At 39.3% G+C, this 18,259-nt stretch overlaps 2 protein-coding genes across 4 annotated transcripts in view; one reads left to right on the forward strand and one right to left on the reverse strand.

Moving 5' to 3' along the window:
• Positions 1–3,653, forward strand: part of gps2 (G protein pathway suppressor 2) — a 7,493-nt gene extending 3,840 nt beyond the window's left edge. For both annotated transcript variants that reach the window (XM_008282810.1, XM_008282811.1), the window contains exons 8-11: positions 59–142; positions 316–392; positions 2,058–2,153; positions 2,847–3,653. In XM_008282810.1, the coding sequence (XP_008281032.1) occupies positions 59–142; positions 316–392; positions 2,058–2,153; positions 2,847–2,939 (350 nt within the window). In that variant the 3' untranslated portion in view covers positions 2,940–3,653. The remainder of the gene's footprint in view (positions 1–58; positions 143–315; positions 393–2,057; positions 2,154–2,846) is intronic.
• Positions 3,654–3,928: 275 nt separating this feature from the next.
• LOC103358019 (eukaryotic translation initiation factor 5A-1) lies at positions 3,929–14,712 on the reverse strand. 2 transcript variants are annotated; one of them, XM_008282813.1, is made up of 6 exons: positions 14,371–14,712; positions 12,283–12,452; positions 11,799–11,903; positions 10,681–10,812; positions 6,556–6,628; positions 3,929–4,512 (listed from the first exon to the last, which is right to left on the reverse strand). In XM_008282813.1, exons 2-5 carry the CDS (start codon positions 12,448–12,450, stop codon positions 6,566–6,568), a joined length of 468 nt encoding a protein of 155 aa, XP_008281035.1. In that variant the 5' UTR covers positions 12,451–12,452; positions 14,371–14,712; the 3' UTR covers positions 3,929–4,512; positions 6,556–6,565. The 2 variants fall into 2 exon arrangements, with proteins under 2 accessions (XP_008281035.1, XP_008281034.1); XM_008282812.1 differs by having other exon boundaries at positions 12,283–12,455.
• Positions 14,713–18,259: the final 3,547 nt, after the last annotated feature.

Here is an 18,259-nt window from a genome sequence, read left to right on the forward strand (position 1 = left end):
GAACAATTCAATCAAATTGGGATGAACTGATAGTTAATGAGCTTCCTTTCCCCCTCAGGTGCATCCGCATTTCAAGCCATGCAGTACCTGCCTCACCAGCAGGCTGGCTACCCCGTTCACAGTCACTTCACCTCCCAGCCAGGTAAGTTACATTGCTGTAAATGTCCTTGTGTTCCAATTGCTGCTTCAATCTTTCTGTGTATTTAATTCTTTTTCCACAAATTTCTCAGAATTATTGCAATTACAGCCAAAAAAATTACAGAATATTTGCTGTTCGACTATATAATAGATGTTTTGTTTGCGTATCTCCTGCAGGATACATACCTGGAGCAGGAATACCCCTGCAGAAGCAGCTGGAACATGCCAACCAACAGTCTGGTTTTACTGATGCAGTAAGATTATATCATATTTAGATACTCTTAAAGTCCCATATTGTGAAAATTTATTTTTATTGTGTTTGGAGGTTTAAAATAAATACTGTTGAGATATTAAGATTTTTACTTCTGCAAGCCCTGCCACAACAGGAGACCCTTCCAGCTTTATAAGCCCATAAAAATTTGACTTAAGTGCACTTATGTACCACTGCTAACCAATAGTCGTGTAGCTTAAACTTTTTATAATCGTACCCCCTCACTGCCCGCTATTCGTGAGGTGAGCCGCCTGCAGTCTATCAGCTGTGTTTAGAGTTGCTTCTGCTAACTATAAAGCATCTCAGCCGCAAGCAAAGCACAACAAATGTCTTGCTGTTGGCTGCAAGAGCGAACACGAGTATTGACATGCTCCCAGCATCTGAGGAACTGAAGTGGATTACCTAGTTTTGATTGCACATCATCACAACAAATGAAAATCCTTAGTGTTAGCATGTGTGGCTAATATGTCTAACATTACCTTAAGCTTTAGTCAGAGGGTTGTATTTATCAGACTTTCTTTTAAAAGCCTAAAAATCCCAGATAATAGGTTTATCTATAAATTACAACGATGGTTAACAGCTTTCTTTGTTGACCAGGTTTTCTTAATCTCGTCCCAAAAAAGGGAACGTCATGTCACTATTGTTTCACACATAATGGACTATGTGCTGCCCTACGTAAGTCAAAAAAGTGTTACTATGGAGAGCTATAAAGAACATAAGTTTGTTACGGTAAAAAGTGCAAATGACAAGAGACAAAAATGTTGGTCTAAAACGTTATTGTTTAAGTTTCTATTTTTTTCCCCATCCAGTGTTCTGCTAATGCAGCTGCTGAACACTAATGTAACAGCAGTACATTAGAGCCATGAAACTTTAAACCTCATTCATTTAAACAGGATGCTCAAGAAGTGTATTTAGGTCTGACACGTCCCATAATGACGGATACGTGGAAATCACTCTAGATTTTGGCCAAATCAAAGTGAAATTATTGCTATTGATTGCATATTCTCTGTAATAAATACCAGTTGACTAATCAGTTTTTAAAGCTTTGCTCTATTAGCTGAAATCCACCGTATAAAATAGACTGAGCAGCGAATCAGGACCTAACATAAAACCATATTTATGAATGCATGTAGGTTCCCCTGGCAACACTGTTACTGTTACTGCACGGCTTCGTTCGGTGGGATTACTAACGTACCGCTCAACAGTGTTGCACTTACAACATCTTCTCTCAGTTGAGAATCTGTATTGTTCATAGAAAACAAGAAGGAAATGAATTTGGTAACATTGGGGCACTTCTTACAGCTGATTTAGATTTCAAAATCTAAACATCACCGACTCTGGAGCAGGTTAGCTGTGCAGCATGCCATCGTTGTGATGTTAAAAAATGAAGCGCGGTTACACACTCAGTCATGTCAGCTGTTTAGCTCTGCACTGCTAATCACACATGCAGAGAGAAGTTTCTTCAGCAGACCACTGGTTTACAGAGGTACAGATGGGTTTAAACAGGTTTAAAAATCATTTTATGAGCCCAAATGAAGCGATTATCAACATGTTACTGTGTAAATAATCGAAGCAGCTAGCCTGGAGCTGCCCACCTGCTCTGTATGACCAGCTCCTCATGTTTTGTGTCCTGTTGATGTTCTGTTAGGGTGCTTTGAGGCCTATGCACCCCCCAGCCATGCATCCTTCTGCTCCAGGCCTGCTGCCCACACCATCAATGGCGGTCCAGATTCCTACTGCAAAGGTGAACCTCCAAAATAAACAGCTGCTTCCACTGTCCCTTCCACTGATCTTCATCTTTCACTTCAGGGACACTGAATTCCAGTCACTTGCCACCAAAGTGTGTGACACTCTGCTCTTTACTGATGAACCTTTAGCTACACCTGTAGAATGGCAGCTTAGCATTTCCTCCAGCACCATTCAGAGGGAAAACCTTTTCACATTTATTTATGTTATGAAGAACAGAATTTAAAGGTACCTCAATTACATTTCATCTATCCTGCATTTTTATTTATTTCTGGGATTTCATGACCACTCCAACCTCACTATGGCTGTAGATAAATACATACAAGCCTTTTTTTCTGTTTTATAAGTTACAACGGTGTGTTAACCTTTCAGTACATCCAATCAGATTAGGGCTGAACAAAGAAGCTTAAAGATGAAAAAGGAATTGAGCTAAAGGATATGTTAATCAGTGGTTTTAAATGGTGTATGTTGGCTTTTCTTTTGTATGAAATCAACACTTCTTGATCATACATTAGCATGTGGGACAACTTCCAGTCTTCATGTCTGCTCTTGTTCCATCTCAACATTACTCTTCCTGTGCTGCTGCTGCTTGTGTTCCTAATGTGCGCTTCATCCTTTCAAGAAGAAAAAGAAAGTATATGAAACACTGACTGTCATCTTTTTGTTCTGATTTGCATCTTTCCATCCCCAGGCCCCTTTCCAGAGCTCTCCCCAGGGTGCCCCTCGGCACAGCTTCCTCTCCCACAGCCAGAGCGGGCAAAGGTTCTACCCCCACAGCAAGTAACTTATTACAACGTTCAGCATCACTGTCGCTGAGATCTCACACCTTCGCTCAAGATCTTGAATGTTTCATGGATCGACATTTTTTTTTAAAAACATGACAATTAGGCTGGATCGTGCCATATGATTTGTGCTGTATTCCCTGTATGGTATCTTTTTTTGAGCTTTGTTTTCACTTTTGTCAATAAGCTAAAAAAGGAGTTTTTAAACTTGTGTCCTTCTGTGAACAACATACTTTGAGTTTTACATGACTTCAGTTTGTAAAATAGCTATTTTGCCTACACTTTGAAGCTTAATGGAGGAGCTTTATGTGCAGAATTGTTCATTTGTATAAAAAAAAAAAAACGTGTCCAAACCAATCCCTTGTATTCAGTCACATCTTTGCAGTGACTTTGCTCAATAAAAAGTAGCAAAAGGCAGAATAGAATAAAACTTTGAGGAACATTTAGTAGGTGATTTGAATAGTATGTGGATAAATTTCTGCCGATATGCACATTGATGAATAATCCTCCAGCTCTTAAACACTGTTTCATTGTGTTGCTTACTTCTGGTTAATCACTTTAAACCTGTTAGATCGCACAAATGACCGTTTTATAGGACATTGATGGAGGATTTCCAGTGTTTTCCGTTGTTCTCTGCAGTATAAGTCAAGTTTACGACATTTCTGATTTTAAGCTTTTGCTTAAATGTTACTAAATAAACAGTAAGCCACATTCAACAGTTTGTGTCACCTTTATTTTTTTGGCGATGGAGACATTCTGCACAGTTTGGACCAAACTGTCACAACTTGTCTGCCTCCTGAATCACTGAGTTTCAGAGTACATCAAATGATACTCCAGTTTTTTGTCTTCCGAACAGCTGGCGCCCGGTGTCAAGAGGCTTTAAGAAAAAGTTTTGGCTAAAGGATTTTTCAAACAGAATTTGCATGTTCTCAAGCAGGCCTTTTGTTTCTCCTCAAAAGCCTTCAGACAGAAAGAAACTGAACCCTCGGTGTGCCATGTTGGTAACCTTTTTGTTTAATAGACAAGTTTCAGGCGATAAACAGCAGAAGCAGGGGGCTTGTTCAGATCAACTGCTAAAAGAATAGTGCTATACAGAAATACAAAATCGAGTCATGTATTCAGTCCTGTATGGCACAAGCTGAACAAGCCTCAACAGAACAATGCAGATCTAGAGTTGAAGCCCTTGATAAATCGGGAACATATTTTTTAAAAAACAAACAAACAAAAACAAAGCAGTTGTGACATTTTCAACAGCTTGCCCTGAAGGTAGGCGGCTACAGAATATTTGTAGACCTACTCAATCCTTAGTCAGACCTTCCACCACTTCTTTTACATCTGTATGTCCGGACTCCAATGTGGGTTTGTTATGTGTGCATGTACATAGAGAATGTTTTTTTTTTACTGTTTAAAATTCCCAATTGATTATTAAAATTCTCTAATGGAGCCCAAAGGAGGATCAGAAAACAGAGTGAGGGAGAGAGAATATGAAAAACAAAGACAAAAAAAGAGGGAAAATAGCATTGACGAGGCAATATCCCCTCCTTTTCCCCCAGGTCCAGTGCATCTCGATTGCCCCTGAAACAGAATTACAAAGGAGAGGGGGGAGGAATGAGAAGAAAAGAGGAAAGCAAAGGTCAGGATTCACAGAAGGAAAAAAGCTTGAGAAAAACAAGAAAATATACACAAGGAAAAATAGATTTTAATGTGTTTTGCCTCCGCAGAGGAAACATTGCGCAACCAAACAGCTTTAAAACATACTCGTGGACACTTTATTCTACAGCCCACAGTTTGCAGGTGAAGTGCAAGAAAGAAAGTGCATAAAGAAGTCTGACACAACAATTACAACGTTACAGGAAGCAACTAGGCTGTAAAATGAAGTGCAACCCACATAAAGAAAAAAAAACCAACAACAACATTGCTCAGACGTAAAATATAAGCTCTCATTTATAATCGTACATTTAAAAAAAAGGTACACATGCTTGTGATAGTGTTAACATGAAAGTATATTAAGGTCCCATATGGTGAGAATCCATTTTTATTTTGTGGTTGTTAAAAACTTCGGCCATATTTCAAGCCTCCCACAGATTACTTTTATTTATGATGGCAACATCACAACAATATGAGAACCCTTAGTGTTAGCACATAGCACGGTTAATGTATTATGATCATATTTCCACAGGTTAAAGCTCTAGGGAAGCTGATCCAGAGATAAAAGAACTGATTTTAAATCTGGCAAACGAGGAGTAAATGTGAGTTAATGTGTTTTTTGTTTGTGCTTCAGTGCAACCTAAATTCAGCAGGCGTATCTGTTTGCTTCTCTCTCTATGCATATATGCTGCATTTTCGGATCTTGACGTCACAGTATGCGACAAAATCAGCGTCATATGTGTGCGACCCCTGTTTACAGTTGGGATATTGTGATAGAAAGTCAATATTTTTAAGTTTTTTACTTGTTTGTACCCTAAGGAGTAGCTCCACTTCTCTGTCGGTCCAAACAAACGACTATCGCGGCATTATCGTTGAAGTAACAGGAAGTAATTTGTGCCATTTGTTGTTGTGTTTTTTTTTCAGGATTCTGATTGGCTAGCATCTCGTTACACTGCCCCCTATAGGTTTGGCACGCTGAAACGACATTTAGGAGTAGCTCCACTTCTCTGTCAAACAAATGACCCTCGTGCCATTATCGTTGAAGTAACAGGAGGTAATTTGTGCCATTCATTGTTGTGTTTTTTCCAGGATTCTGATTGGCTAGCATCTCGCTACACTGCCTCCTATAGGTTTGGCATGCTGAAACGACGTGTTTATGTGGGGTTGTGTAAACGAAGATTTTTTTGAAAACAATCTGATGTGAACAATCAGTTTTTGTAAATACAGGGCTATGTGTAAACTATGTGGCCTTACTCTGCTCTGTCAATCAAGTGTTTTCTACGGTAAAGGGGCGGGGCTAGCAGCAGGTCAGTAACTCAAACCAGGCTGAACCAGAGGTTATACAGTCACGGTAAGAATTAACCAACTTTTTTAGTATTTTGAGCTGAAAAGACACACTGTGTGGACGTGTGCCATTGCCATCAATTTGCTGATAAAGTGCACAATATGGGACCTTTAAGGGGTAGGCAAATCCACAGGGGGCACACTGTTCAGTTACGATCCCGTCATACAATTGTTTAAAACTCTCATTCAATTTGCTATAATTTGTCAGTCGTCCAGCTCAAACAAGATATACACAAAAAAATCTAGAATTACGCAATGCATTAATATGAGAACACTTCCAGTATAGTGGATATGCATAAATGTAGATGACACGCTGTCTTTTTTTCCATAATACTGAAGGTTAAATCTAAACAACACACCTCAGCAAACAGCCTTGGATCTTGATGACTGGAGTTGCCTTCCCCTTTCTCCAATGATGAACAACATCTGTACATGACATCACACACACACACACACTGGCATGGCACATGCTGGTGGCTTTTGGTGTTAACACCTGAACGCACATATGGGATTTTTTACATGACACACACTCCTCTTCAGGCAGGCTTGGGTCAGGCGATAGTTGTGGAGGGAAGGGGAGGGTGACAGAACAGCTACGTGCTCAAACAGCTGTAGCTCTGCATTTACCTTCAGTGGCTTATTTACCCAAGGCTTTGATGCCAATTGCAGCTTCTTCCTCCATTGCATTTAGAACGGTGATCTGAAAGCGCAAAGAGGGATCAGAATGAGGTGTTTTGGTTAACCCCCTGAACCCCAAAACCCAACAGCAGGCTGGAGAGGCATGTTATCCTTTAAAAAAATATCTTAGATAATGGACAAAAAAAAACACAAAAAATATTACACCATCTATCAGAGTCAGAAACAAAACAGAAAGAATCGTCGGATTTTCACTCTAATGATCTTTGAACTCATCTGTGTTGTGTCCTGTCTGAAAAATTTACCAAATCTAAACTTAAAATATTGCAAAGTCACTTTATTCTAGCATCGTATTTAAAAAATCTGCCTCATAAAATAAACCGTTTGCTCTGACCAGATTCATTGTGCCCCTATGGATGGAGGGGAACAACTCATTCAGGTTGTTCCTTCTCATATCATCACATTCTTAGAACAATTTCTGCTGGAGCATCTCTGATTTGCCTGAAATTTTTAATCACATAAAATATGGATATTTGTATCATTTTAGCTCAATACAGCCATCCAAAATGTTTTCTGTAATTGCACATCAACCCACACATTGAGTTCTGCTTCTCAAAATATAACAGAATTGTATTTATTTGTGTTCAAAGATGGGTATATTTTTCATTTTTGGAGCTCAAATTGTAGACGTAAACCTCGGTTTGAAGACTTGTTGTGTGGTTTTGTGTAATTTGTTTGGGAATTATCACTGCGTTAGTTCATGAAGATGGCAAAACACTTGATTTAAATTTCACAGATTTTAAATGTACGTAGTTTATGATTAAGTTTCAAGCAAATCAGAGATGGTCGAGCGAAGGACCCCTGATGATTTAAGATTTAATAACCCATAGTTAAAAATGAGAAAAAGACCCAAAGGAAGATTTTGGCTTTAAAAGATGAAAGTCTGTCAAATAAAACACTGCTAGCCCAGGACATCCCATCACAGAAACACTCAAAGAGAAATCTTCGTTGATCATACTGGATCAGTAAACATCAGGTTTGACAACTTGGAGACGTCACTCGTAGGGATAAAATCAACCTTTGTTGCAAACTTGTCTAGAATTACTTGTTTAGAAGAGAAGTGAGGAGATCATGAGACACACCCCACCACGTCGGAAAAAAAGTTACAACCAGCTCTAACACCCAGAACAAATTGGAAACAAAATATTCCAGATTGATTAAAAAATGTGGCCTCTGATGGAGCCATTCAATCATTCGAATGTGCTGTAAACTATTTTATCTGTGTCCAAATGTCCCTGCTGTTGGAGTTGTATTTGTGGAGATATTAAACTCTTAAAAAGGCTTCCTGGGTAAGTTTTGGGGGTTTTTTGGACAGTCAAAATATGGAAATGCTGAAAACACATTCCAATATTTTACAGAAATTAGTTTTGGTTTCCATACAACACATAAGTAAATTCTAAACAAAATCATAAACTGTGCAGCAACATATTTTCTAAATTGTGTCTGAACTGACACAGAGTGACCCACATATTAAACATATAGATGCTCTGAAACTGAGATGCAGTGGAAGAGGACAAACCTTTTTTTGCTAATATTATTTAAAATGAAAATTTCTTTCCAGCATATTTCCACTTTAACAGATCCAAGTAGTCACTTTATAGTCATAACTGGTAATGTTTTGATGCTTCACATCACTTAGTTAAAGATATAATCCTGACTTTGATAATCCAGACTTATTTTGTGGTGTTTAATCTTAGTTTATCGTGTACAACAAAAAACCGAAACATCGTCAACTATCGTCAGTTAACTCGGTGGTTGATCATAACATGCACTTAAACACACCGTAAAGCCAAAACATGAGTACAAGCGCACTCTTTCCGGACAAGTTGGCACGGTATAAACTATTTGCAATCATGTGAGAAACCTGATGCCCTACTCTGACAAAAGCTCATAGGTGCACAAACCAGTAGGACTATGCATAAGAGCTAACGCCTTTTAAGCTATGATTACAGCTCTGGCCAGACACTACAGAGCTGTATCGCCTCCCAAAGTTTTGCAAACGAAGCAGACGTCCCTCAACTCTTGCGCTCACTTCCAACCCCAAAATCATACTTAAATGCACAAAGCAAAATTAGTGCATGTTCGTAGACGACTGGTCTTACTTTGCCAGCCCATTCTGTGGTACACAATCATTTTTCATTTTCCTTTCTGCTACAGGTATTGCTTTAAACCAATCAGAGTCGTCTTGGGCGGAGCTAAACGAAGGATGGGGCCCTCAAAATAATACTAATATCTCATTTCCTGCAAAACAAACAAACAGGGCTGCACTATCCAAATCCAAAACTTGACATTTTTCAGGTTGCTGCTCGGAGGATGTTCTTGTTTTCCGTAGTAAAAAAAAAAAGAGGTAACACACATTAAGCGGAGGAACAAATGAGCGATGACTGATACCCAAACCTACATGTGGTGAGTCAGACCAGTAACCACTTAATATGATTTTACAGTAAGCTGAATAATGAGTCAGTCTGCCCTCTGAGCCCCCTGCTGTTCATCATACGAGCAGAACCTTTGGCTATCAGCGGTAGAAATAACTTCCAAATGATGACATCATTTTGTTTCTTTTACAGGCCTTGAATCTGAAAGAGCATCTGTGAGCTAGAATTAACCCGACTAACTACATTCGACACCCTTTTTTGTGACAATCATGCATTTACTCCTTCACAACTAGATGCTGCTTTTGTAACTTGGACAAGGAAATATACCTTGTTGCTATAAAACACTTGTATATTGACAAGGCACCTACAAATCAAGAACGTCAGAGAAAAACTTTAACATTTTGAAACATCCTGATGACTATTAACAACTAAATCTGACACCAAAAAGTTGGCCTCCATGTTTGTAAATGCGTTTCCAGGTCAGACAGCTTCACCTAACAGCTAGTAAACTTAGAGGTAGAATTTTTAGTAGATGCTTTGGTTCAAGGTCTTCTCTTTTGCTAAATTTATGGCAGACATTGGGCAATTCAGTATACGATTAAAAGTAGCTGAACATCCTTAATATGATAGTATTTAAAGACACCATTGTTTTTCCAGTTGGGAAAATGTGGTACATGTTTACTGCAGTTTTGGTAAAATAAACAGTTAAAGAAATTCACTGAGATTAACGGGTTGGTATGTTGAGGTTAAGCTGGCTAGATCACCAAGATAACTTAAGCTGCACACCTCAGCCCGCTCAGGAGGTGGTTATGTTCAGAATATTGGATTTAAATCAGCCGTAATTACCAAATGTTTTCTAGGGATCTTCTCTACAAGCAATACATATTCTTGTGTGCACACCTGTTGAGTTGTAATGTCCCTGAACAAAGTCGTGCAGTTAGACCGGCTTAAGCTGCAATCAGCATGTTGCCACAGAAACCTGCATAGATTTAATCAGTGGTGCAGAATATGTTTTTATCCTTGGTCCTAATTTGTTGCCCAGTCTGTTTTACATTGCAAATTAGAAAACTGATTAGTATGTTGGGATAAATGATAGTAAATATTCAATCCTTCCTTATGGGACAGTGTTAGACCTAAATGCACTTCTTGAGTATCATACTTAAATCTATTGCGCTTTTAATGTGCAGCTGGCACATTAGAAATAAGTCGCCGCATTGAGAATACACTGAGTGGTAAAATAGCTATACATTAATAACAATTTTCTACCAGCATTTCCCTCTTAACTTTTTGCCACAGGGATTTTTTATATTCCTCACAGCTCTCCTTTCTAACAACCTGTTACTCTTGACTGAAGCATCATTTGTGATACTCATAATCTCTTACTAGGATTTTAGGTTTGGTCAAGCCAGCTTACTCAAAGAAAGCCTGACTATGTTGAACTTGATCACAGTACGCGCCATCAGTCCACTCCATCACTTCTGTGTCACTTTTTTTGTTTGGCTCTAAAACTACCACAGCACAAATAAGCCTTTCAATTATTGAAATTTATCGCAAAGCAGCAACATTTGAGAATAAACCCGACGGACAGCGCCGTGGAAGCGTTGTGGCCCGCATCCGAGTTTCAGGATAGAAAACCACGCATGAAAAAAGTGGAAAAGACTAATGGGGGCTCAGTACTGACCAGGATCTCCTCTCCGGATTCGTGCTTGCTCTCTATCTCTCTTCCCAGGTCTCCCTCAGGAATCTTCAGGTCCTCTCTCACCTCTCCGCTGTCCTGGAGCAGGGACAGGTAGCCATCCTGGATGCCAATGAGCTGGGAAGGGGAGAAAATGGTGACACCGAAGCAGACGCTTTTAATGAGAGTAACTAACCACAGGGAGCTGTCAGTTTTCATGTATGCGTCATTCAAACTTAATGCAGCAAGTTTATTTTTCAGCCACTAAACCTTGTTCCGCCCGGTGCCATTAAGAACCGTTTGCACTTCAGGAAGTTAATCCTGTGTCTGTGTGGGCCTGTAGGGGGATCGACTGTAAATCTGAACGACTGCAGACATGAATATCCTGACATAAGTGTGTGGGAGCACTGGGACGGTATGGTTTCACTTGTGCTGGAAATCCTGCACCATTTGCTTTTCAGTTTGGCAAGCTATGAAGATTCCACTGCACAGAGCTTGTTTTAACCAAATCAGTTTGATCAGCAGCTACATGACCCTCTTTGGCAACATAGAAGTGGTAATCTAGTTCTTATGAGTAAATGATGGGCTTGAGATTATGTCAATAAAATAAAAAAAAAAAACAGGCATTAACTAATTATTTTGTTGGACTGGCAGTGCACGGTTACATATCGACCGACCCTAATGCATCATGAAAATATTTTCAGTTTGACTCATACGTACAAATGCATGACTTTATCGTGTTAAATCGGAAAATGAAACAAAACACACACACGAATGATGTCTCATAACCAGCATTTCCCCCCCTGGCGTCAGCTGCTTCCCTTTCTTTGTGTGTAAATTTCTGCAAATCGTGTCTCACTAAAGAAATTCTCAATCAACTCATTTGGCTTCTTCAAATAATCCTCCAACAGCTAATTGTCCCCCAGCAGCTATGGAAGAATTATCTCTGAAAACGTTGGGCTTATTAAACACCAAAGAACAGTATGATATCAAAATCGTGACTGTAATTTTCTCTTATAATCAAATCAAAATACTGGCTAAGAGAAGACGGATCACGTTTTCTGCCCCATGAACATTTACACAGCGTACCAAAAATGTGTTTCCTCGAAACTCATCCGTCTCACCTGGTAATCCATTCGCTTGATGTTGGGTACGTCCATGTTGTGGGTGGAGGGACAAATATCTTCATACTTCTTACCAGAGAAGATGTCAATACCGACCAAGTGAACCTGCACAGACCAAACAAAAAGGACAAAGTGAAAAAAAAAACCCACAAGTATCTTTTAAAAATTCAGCCCCATGTATAAAGCAATACTCCAGTTACCTCCTATCCCTAAAAAGGGATCATTTATATATTTTGGAAAGTGCTCAGTATGTTTTGAGAGATGTAACCCAGCAGGGACACATTAATGTTTTTGTACAGACTGAAAGAGTCCATTAATGTGCATGAATATGAATAACGACGACCCTGTGTCTGTGTCAGAGAACAACAGATGATGGTACAGTGATAATTCGCTGACTCGTCTCCTTCAGATAAAGCTGTCGTGAAAATTCTTTCAAAGCTGCACTACATTCGTATCGAAGTATTTCCATGTTTTTTTTACTGACCTTAGCGTGGCCATGCTTGCCGGTCTTGGAGGTGGACATCTCAACAATCTTGCAGGGGCGGCCTTTCAGCAGAACAAAACCGTTTTTGCGCAGGGCAGAGCACTGCATGGGGTAGGTGGAGGACGCCCCGGCATCACCCGTCTGAAAGTCCAGCTCTGCATCTGCCATGCCTGCTGCGGAGACACAAACAGGTTCAGGAGGAATGTTTATTGGACTTCAGGATCAAACCCAAGTCAAAATCATATTCACTAATAACAGAACTTTTTTTTCCCCCCCAAAGACTGCATCACCCACCATCAGTTCATATACAAACAGGCAACAAATGAAAGGAAAAACAAACACTCATTGATTGAGAGAGCACTGTCTGATACATCGATCCAAAATCAGCTGTAAGTGTGTGGTTGTTTTGAGATCTGCTGACACCGTTTTTCATACCATTCACTTGTGCTCTATGGATGGAGGGTAAGAGATCATGCCCTTAGGATATAAATGTTACACAATAGGATGAAAGCGATCACTCAGAGCGACTTTTGCAGGAACCACTCACACTAAGGGGACAACACCATGCCAGCAAATCGTTGTCACAGCGCTGGATTTTCCTTGAATTTGTCACCTGTCAGTAAATGCAGCGATTGCCATACAGTAATTATTGCATGTTAGATTTTTTTAAAAACAAAATTCCTATTGCCTGAACTTTACTTTGCCTCAACGGTTGGTCAGATCAGATTCATCTTTAAGGTCCACATATGCTGGATGTACACTTGCCACCACCTGGCATTCATTTCTCACTCAGTAAGTAAGTTAGCCCGTGATAACAGACGAGCAGCAAGTGCTGTCAAGTGAGGATCTGGCACTATGTCAGCAGAGCTCGATGGGAGAGTTGGCCTGTGGCACCAGTTACAAAACTAGACACTTTGATTCAATGCTGGTGAGCAAAAAACAGGAAGTGCTAAATAAAGGGGCACCTGTCTAACCAAGTTCAAGCCTATTGCAAAAAATAAACAACCACACAAGTCAGAACTTTAATATTTAGCTGACATTTACACATCAGCACTTGTGAGAAACTATGCATCACTTTTGGAGGAAGCGCCCAACTTTTAACATGACCCTGCCTGCCCTGATCACTATGTAACTGAGCACAACATTAACAGCTGACTCATTCATTTCTAAAACAGACAAACAAGCCTGACTAATAAGACTCATTAAACCAAACAAAGGACTATATGAGCTGTACTGCTCAGTTGGGATAGTCAACCGGTTAAACCAGGGCCGCTAATAATCCACAAATTAAATGTCAGACTGCCACTCCCGGCAGAGGCTCATTAAACAACCTGTGAAACGTGAAGTACTTGAGCAAAACAAACAAAAACAAAACACGTCACACCCTGCGAGGGTGTGTGTGTTGTGGAAAGTATGTCCGCAGTGTTGAACAGACGGGGCTGACTGCGGCCTAGCGCGTACAGGACGTGCCCACGGCCCGTCGGCGGTAACGTGCTACGGTCGGTGTCCCCGCATCCATGCGCACTGACGGCACTCGGGTCGAGGGCCCTCCCGGTGAACAAATTCAAGCTCGTGAGGCGAAACCACGGCATTAACGGCGCTTTAAACTCGCGTAATGTTAAAGCAGACCTCCGTGGGAACGACACCCGTTATCCCAGCCCCGTGTTTTGGCCGGTTACACGCCCACAGACGTGGAAATTGATTGAAATGTGGCCCGCTGCTGTACAGTAATGACTAAGCTAATACTCGTGATGGCTACTGAGGAGCCGCTACTTTCATCAAGTTGAGTTGCAGCCGGTGATAAAAGCCATAAAGTCAATTTAATTATCTAATTCAGCCAAGTCTTGTAGCACTTGGAGCAACGACAAAGGAGGTATTTGTTTTCCATTTTAGCTTACAACCCAGCGTGGAGCTTCAGTGAGGAGCACGTACATCATGATGTTGTGGTCCAAACAGTAAATACTTGATGGTGGGCGTTGAACCGGCCATACATCATGTTAGGCTTTGACACAGACATGTGCATAGGATAGCTCATCTGCTCAGGCGCAAACACGCCCCGTCTATTGGATGTGTTGATAAGGAACTTACCCTTGTGGTAATGCTTCTCCTCTGTTGTGTTTCTTATCAGCCTTTCCCCCCCTTAGATCCTCCTTCTCTCTGTATCTCACGGCTCGTCTGGTCGGGGTCTGTTTCCTCCTGGGTTTGCGATGTCGCCCACCCCCTTTTTGAGCTATCTTTTTTATTCCTCAGTCATTCCAGACGTGTCCGCTGGCCTCTCCTCTCCCCCTTTGCCTGTAACCCAGATGGTGGTTTACCTCGTACAGAGGTACACAACCGCTACTGAAGTCAGCCGCCGGGCCGAGAAGAACCAGAGCCCTGAACCCAGCTGTGTCTGCCTGTACCCTACACTCCACCTTCTCTGTCTCTCTCATCCAGCTCCCCTCCGCTGGCACGACATTTAAACAGCCTCAACGCACCACTTCCTGTTGGAGCTGTCACAATAAAATAATCATTCATATAAAACCTTAATACAGTATTAGTCAATATAAAAATATTTTTTTTTTTTTTTTTTTTAAGAAAATAAATAACCTTGCTCATTGGAAATCCAGTTAAATTCTTGTTCATGTGTATTTTTGTGTGGTTGCAATTTTAGTTCTAAATTAATTAATAACACAGGGTCTCAGCTCTATTATTTATTACAGTCAGGTGAAGTTTTTAATTTATTTGTTTAATCCTTAATATTTAAATTCACATATAACTAACGCTTTAAAGTCTTATCCTCAATGCAGCGATCTTATTTCTCTACTTTAAAGACTTCCAGTCCAGCACTGGTCCTTTGAATGTTTTATATAAATAACATGACTTGCACTTTACATACAAACAGAATTTAACACACACACGTAAAACAAGGATGAAAAACAGTAAAACCACTTCCCCCACATTTTCCCAGTCCCCCAATTAAACTATTATTAATATTAAGGATGACACAATAAAAGCAGGGACGGAGCAAATGTAGTTTAAAGCATGTTTTACATTTTAGTCATTACCATGATAATTAATGAAGCAGATCTCTTGTCATTGATCATGCATGGTAATATTTTGATCTCAAATATCAATATTGGTTTGTAAAGAAACGTATTTGCAACACTGTAAAGAAGAAACTAAAGGAGAAAGAAGATTGCAATATAATCAGGCTCTAAAAATGTATTATATTTGTCTGTTTGTTTGTATATTTTAGTCAGGTTAATGTTTTAAACACTCTCCTTTTCTATTACCATCTACACTGCTATTCTGAATTTATCTATTTTTGTATTTTAGTATATTTTCAGACATGTTCTTATAACTGTCCCCTTAAAGCTGAACCCTTAAAGCTGCATGTTTCTACTTGTAGTCAGCAGTTATCACCATTTACATGCTTTTATTTTTAAAGAAAAATATGGAATAAAATATTTTATTAAAAAAGAATAGAATGGGAAACATGCTTAAAACTATTTCATCCCTCCTTTGGCTGATACAATAACAAGGTTTATATTGAAGGTAACGTGCCATGTTTTCCGGTTTTCTTCTGGCTAAATCAAAGTAGCTTGATGCTGCTTTCATAGAAATTGCCAATGAACCAAACCATGGCAATTCGGCCCACTCTGCGCATGCGTGGCTTTTCATTCAGCATGGATCACTCAACGCTGGTCTTGTTTACTTCGTCTGGAGCAGTTAGTGTCCGTAAACCGGTTTGTACTGTTTAGCCAAATATTTTACAGATATCTTCAGAGGTTTTACAATGAATGAAAACGAATTTAAATTGCACAAAGTCATCTGCCAAATTCCACAGCGATGGTGCCTTCACTTGCAAATTACAGTAAAACATTTCTCATCCAGGTACAACCAGATGCAGAACCTTGAACAGAATCTTCTAAGACTTTTCCCTGCATCACTGTAAACGTTCTTAATCCACAGTTTCAGTGTGACTATCTTGTCAGCATGCATCTTCTGTATTTCTGTCATTCCCTGTTCGTAATAATTACACTTTTAATCAGACTCTTCTTTCTTTCCAGAGGCCCATGACCTCCCTCTGTGAACAGCAAATGGTTTGGTTGAAACTGGCTGTTCTCAGAGCTTCAAGGTTAAATTTAGTGCTGTGAAACCAGAGTCTTGTGATCTGTGAGGGCCTGTGGTTAAAGGCACAGTTAACCCCTGAAATTAAAATGAAGATAATGCAATCAGATGAAACCTTATTGAAGTTTGTGGACCACCAAATCTGCAGTGACCTCACCATCACGGCAACAGTCTTCAAAAGTACAGGTCATCGTGGAATGTCCATCAAACCTCTCTAGAGCCTATCCAGTCAGTCAAATACAATATGGAAGATGATTTTAGGATTCTTTCTTTGCTTTGCTGTGCTGAGTTCAGAAAAGTAATTTATGGTCAGTGGTATCTTTGATCACAGTGTACATAATATTTTTTCAATAACCTGCTTTGAAAATAACAAGCAAATGACTCATTATATAAAACCCTGACATGGAAATTCCCTCTTTGGCTGATTTACATGAAAAACAGTGCCAACATCTCCACCATTAAATCCAATGCATAACATTGTAAAACAGTGTTTCCCTCCCCCTACTGGCTGAAAGCAGGATTTGTCTCATGATCAACAGGTTGAGGCAAAATTATTTTGGCAGGTCTGGGCATATTAATACAACTGATCATGGTCCCTCTATGGGAAAAAGCAGCAACTAATCAGAATGATTTGTTTTAGCAGTGAAGAAGCTGTGTTGTTAACAGTAGTCTGTACAGTATCACTGCAGCATCCTACATGGGACAATAATTATTAGATCCATCATTTATGAAACACTTGGAATACAAAACCCCATGTACGCACCACTTTACCAGCAGATTAAATTGTAAAAATGAGTCAAATCATTCACACTTTTTCAATGTAGACTTTATTTTTCTGTTTCATTGAACACAAACTTGCTTTTCTCATTAGCATCACATAAATATGTGGCATAACACTGTTTGTTGTTTTACTATTACAGTGGACTGGATCTGTTTTCTATGGTGTGTTATAATGGGGATTCTTACATTAATAATCACTACAGAGCATAAAAGGTTTTTATGCTTATTTTGTTATATATATATATTTTTTTTTACCAATCCTGCTAAAAATCTTTACTTATGCATAGCTCTCAACAGCTTATGAGCAGCATACATCACCAATTCCCATCTTCTTCTTCTACTAACTAATAACATTATTATATTTTTATAGGTCAGATTGTGTTACATGTTATATTAGAAAGCATAAAATATCCGCCCTTCTTGGAAAGCAGTTCTTCTGGTACATTTAAAAACATATCCACTCCCAAAATGGCTATGAAATATGAAAATCCCATCATAAATACACAAGTATTTAAAACACATTCACCTCATATCATAAATCAAATAAAGGTTATATATTTAGCACATTTTAAGACAATCAAAGTTTAACAAAGTGCTGTATATGTAAGACAGGCAACAATGAAATAATGTGCAAAGAAGCAAGGTTGAAAACAGGATAAATGCTAATAACATTTTTTTAAAATATGAAAAATATCAAAAATTCTTATCTATAGGTTTGAAAGGCATGATCTCTTTAAAAAAAATGACAATGACACCATTTGTCAGAGCCAGACACTGCAAAAGAAAGTCACAATGCTGATCCTTGAACATATTGCGCGACGTGAAGAAAACTGACGACATGTAAGCTTGAAATTATTCTATTTCTTCAAAATCACTTTATTCTATGAGTTTGCACCATATTCTATTACAGAGAACAGAGAAGGGACGGAAAGAGAGACTGAGAGAAAAATGAAACGCGCACTTGTTCACTAAATAAAAAAATCACATCAAATGCAGCATAGCTTGAAAACGGTATAGGAAAAGCTAGTTGTTGCAAAATACAGTCAGGATGGTGAAATATCCTTTTAGAGTTGAGGTGCAGAGT

This window comes from Stegastes partitus, unplaced genomic scaffold (genome assembly GCF_000690725.1).
Source record: "Stegastes partitus isolate 25-593 unplaced genomic scaffold, Stegastes_partitus-1.0.2 Scaffold287, whole genome shotgun sequence".
In the NCBI taxonomy this organism is placed as follows: domain Eukaryota; kingdom Metazoa; phylum Chordata; class Actinopteri; family Pomacentridae; genus Stegastes; species Stegastes partitus.

Excerpts from the sequence above, each read along its gene's own strand:
- LOC103358019 (XM_008282813.1), bottom strand. The coding sequence starts at position 12,450 with ATGGCAGATGCAGAGCTGGACTTTCAGACGGGTGATGCCGGGGCGTCC. Across the intron at positions 11,904-12,282 it reads GCAAGCATGGCCACGCTAAG|GTTCACTTGGTCGGTATTGA; the intron begins GTCAGTAAAAAA and ends TGGTCTGTGCAG. Across the intron at positions 10,813-11,798 it reads TCAAGCGAATGGATTACCAG|CTCATTGGCATCCAGGATGG; the intron begins GTGAGACGGATG and ends TCCCCTTCCCAG.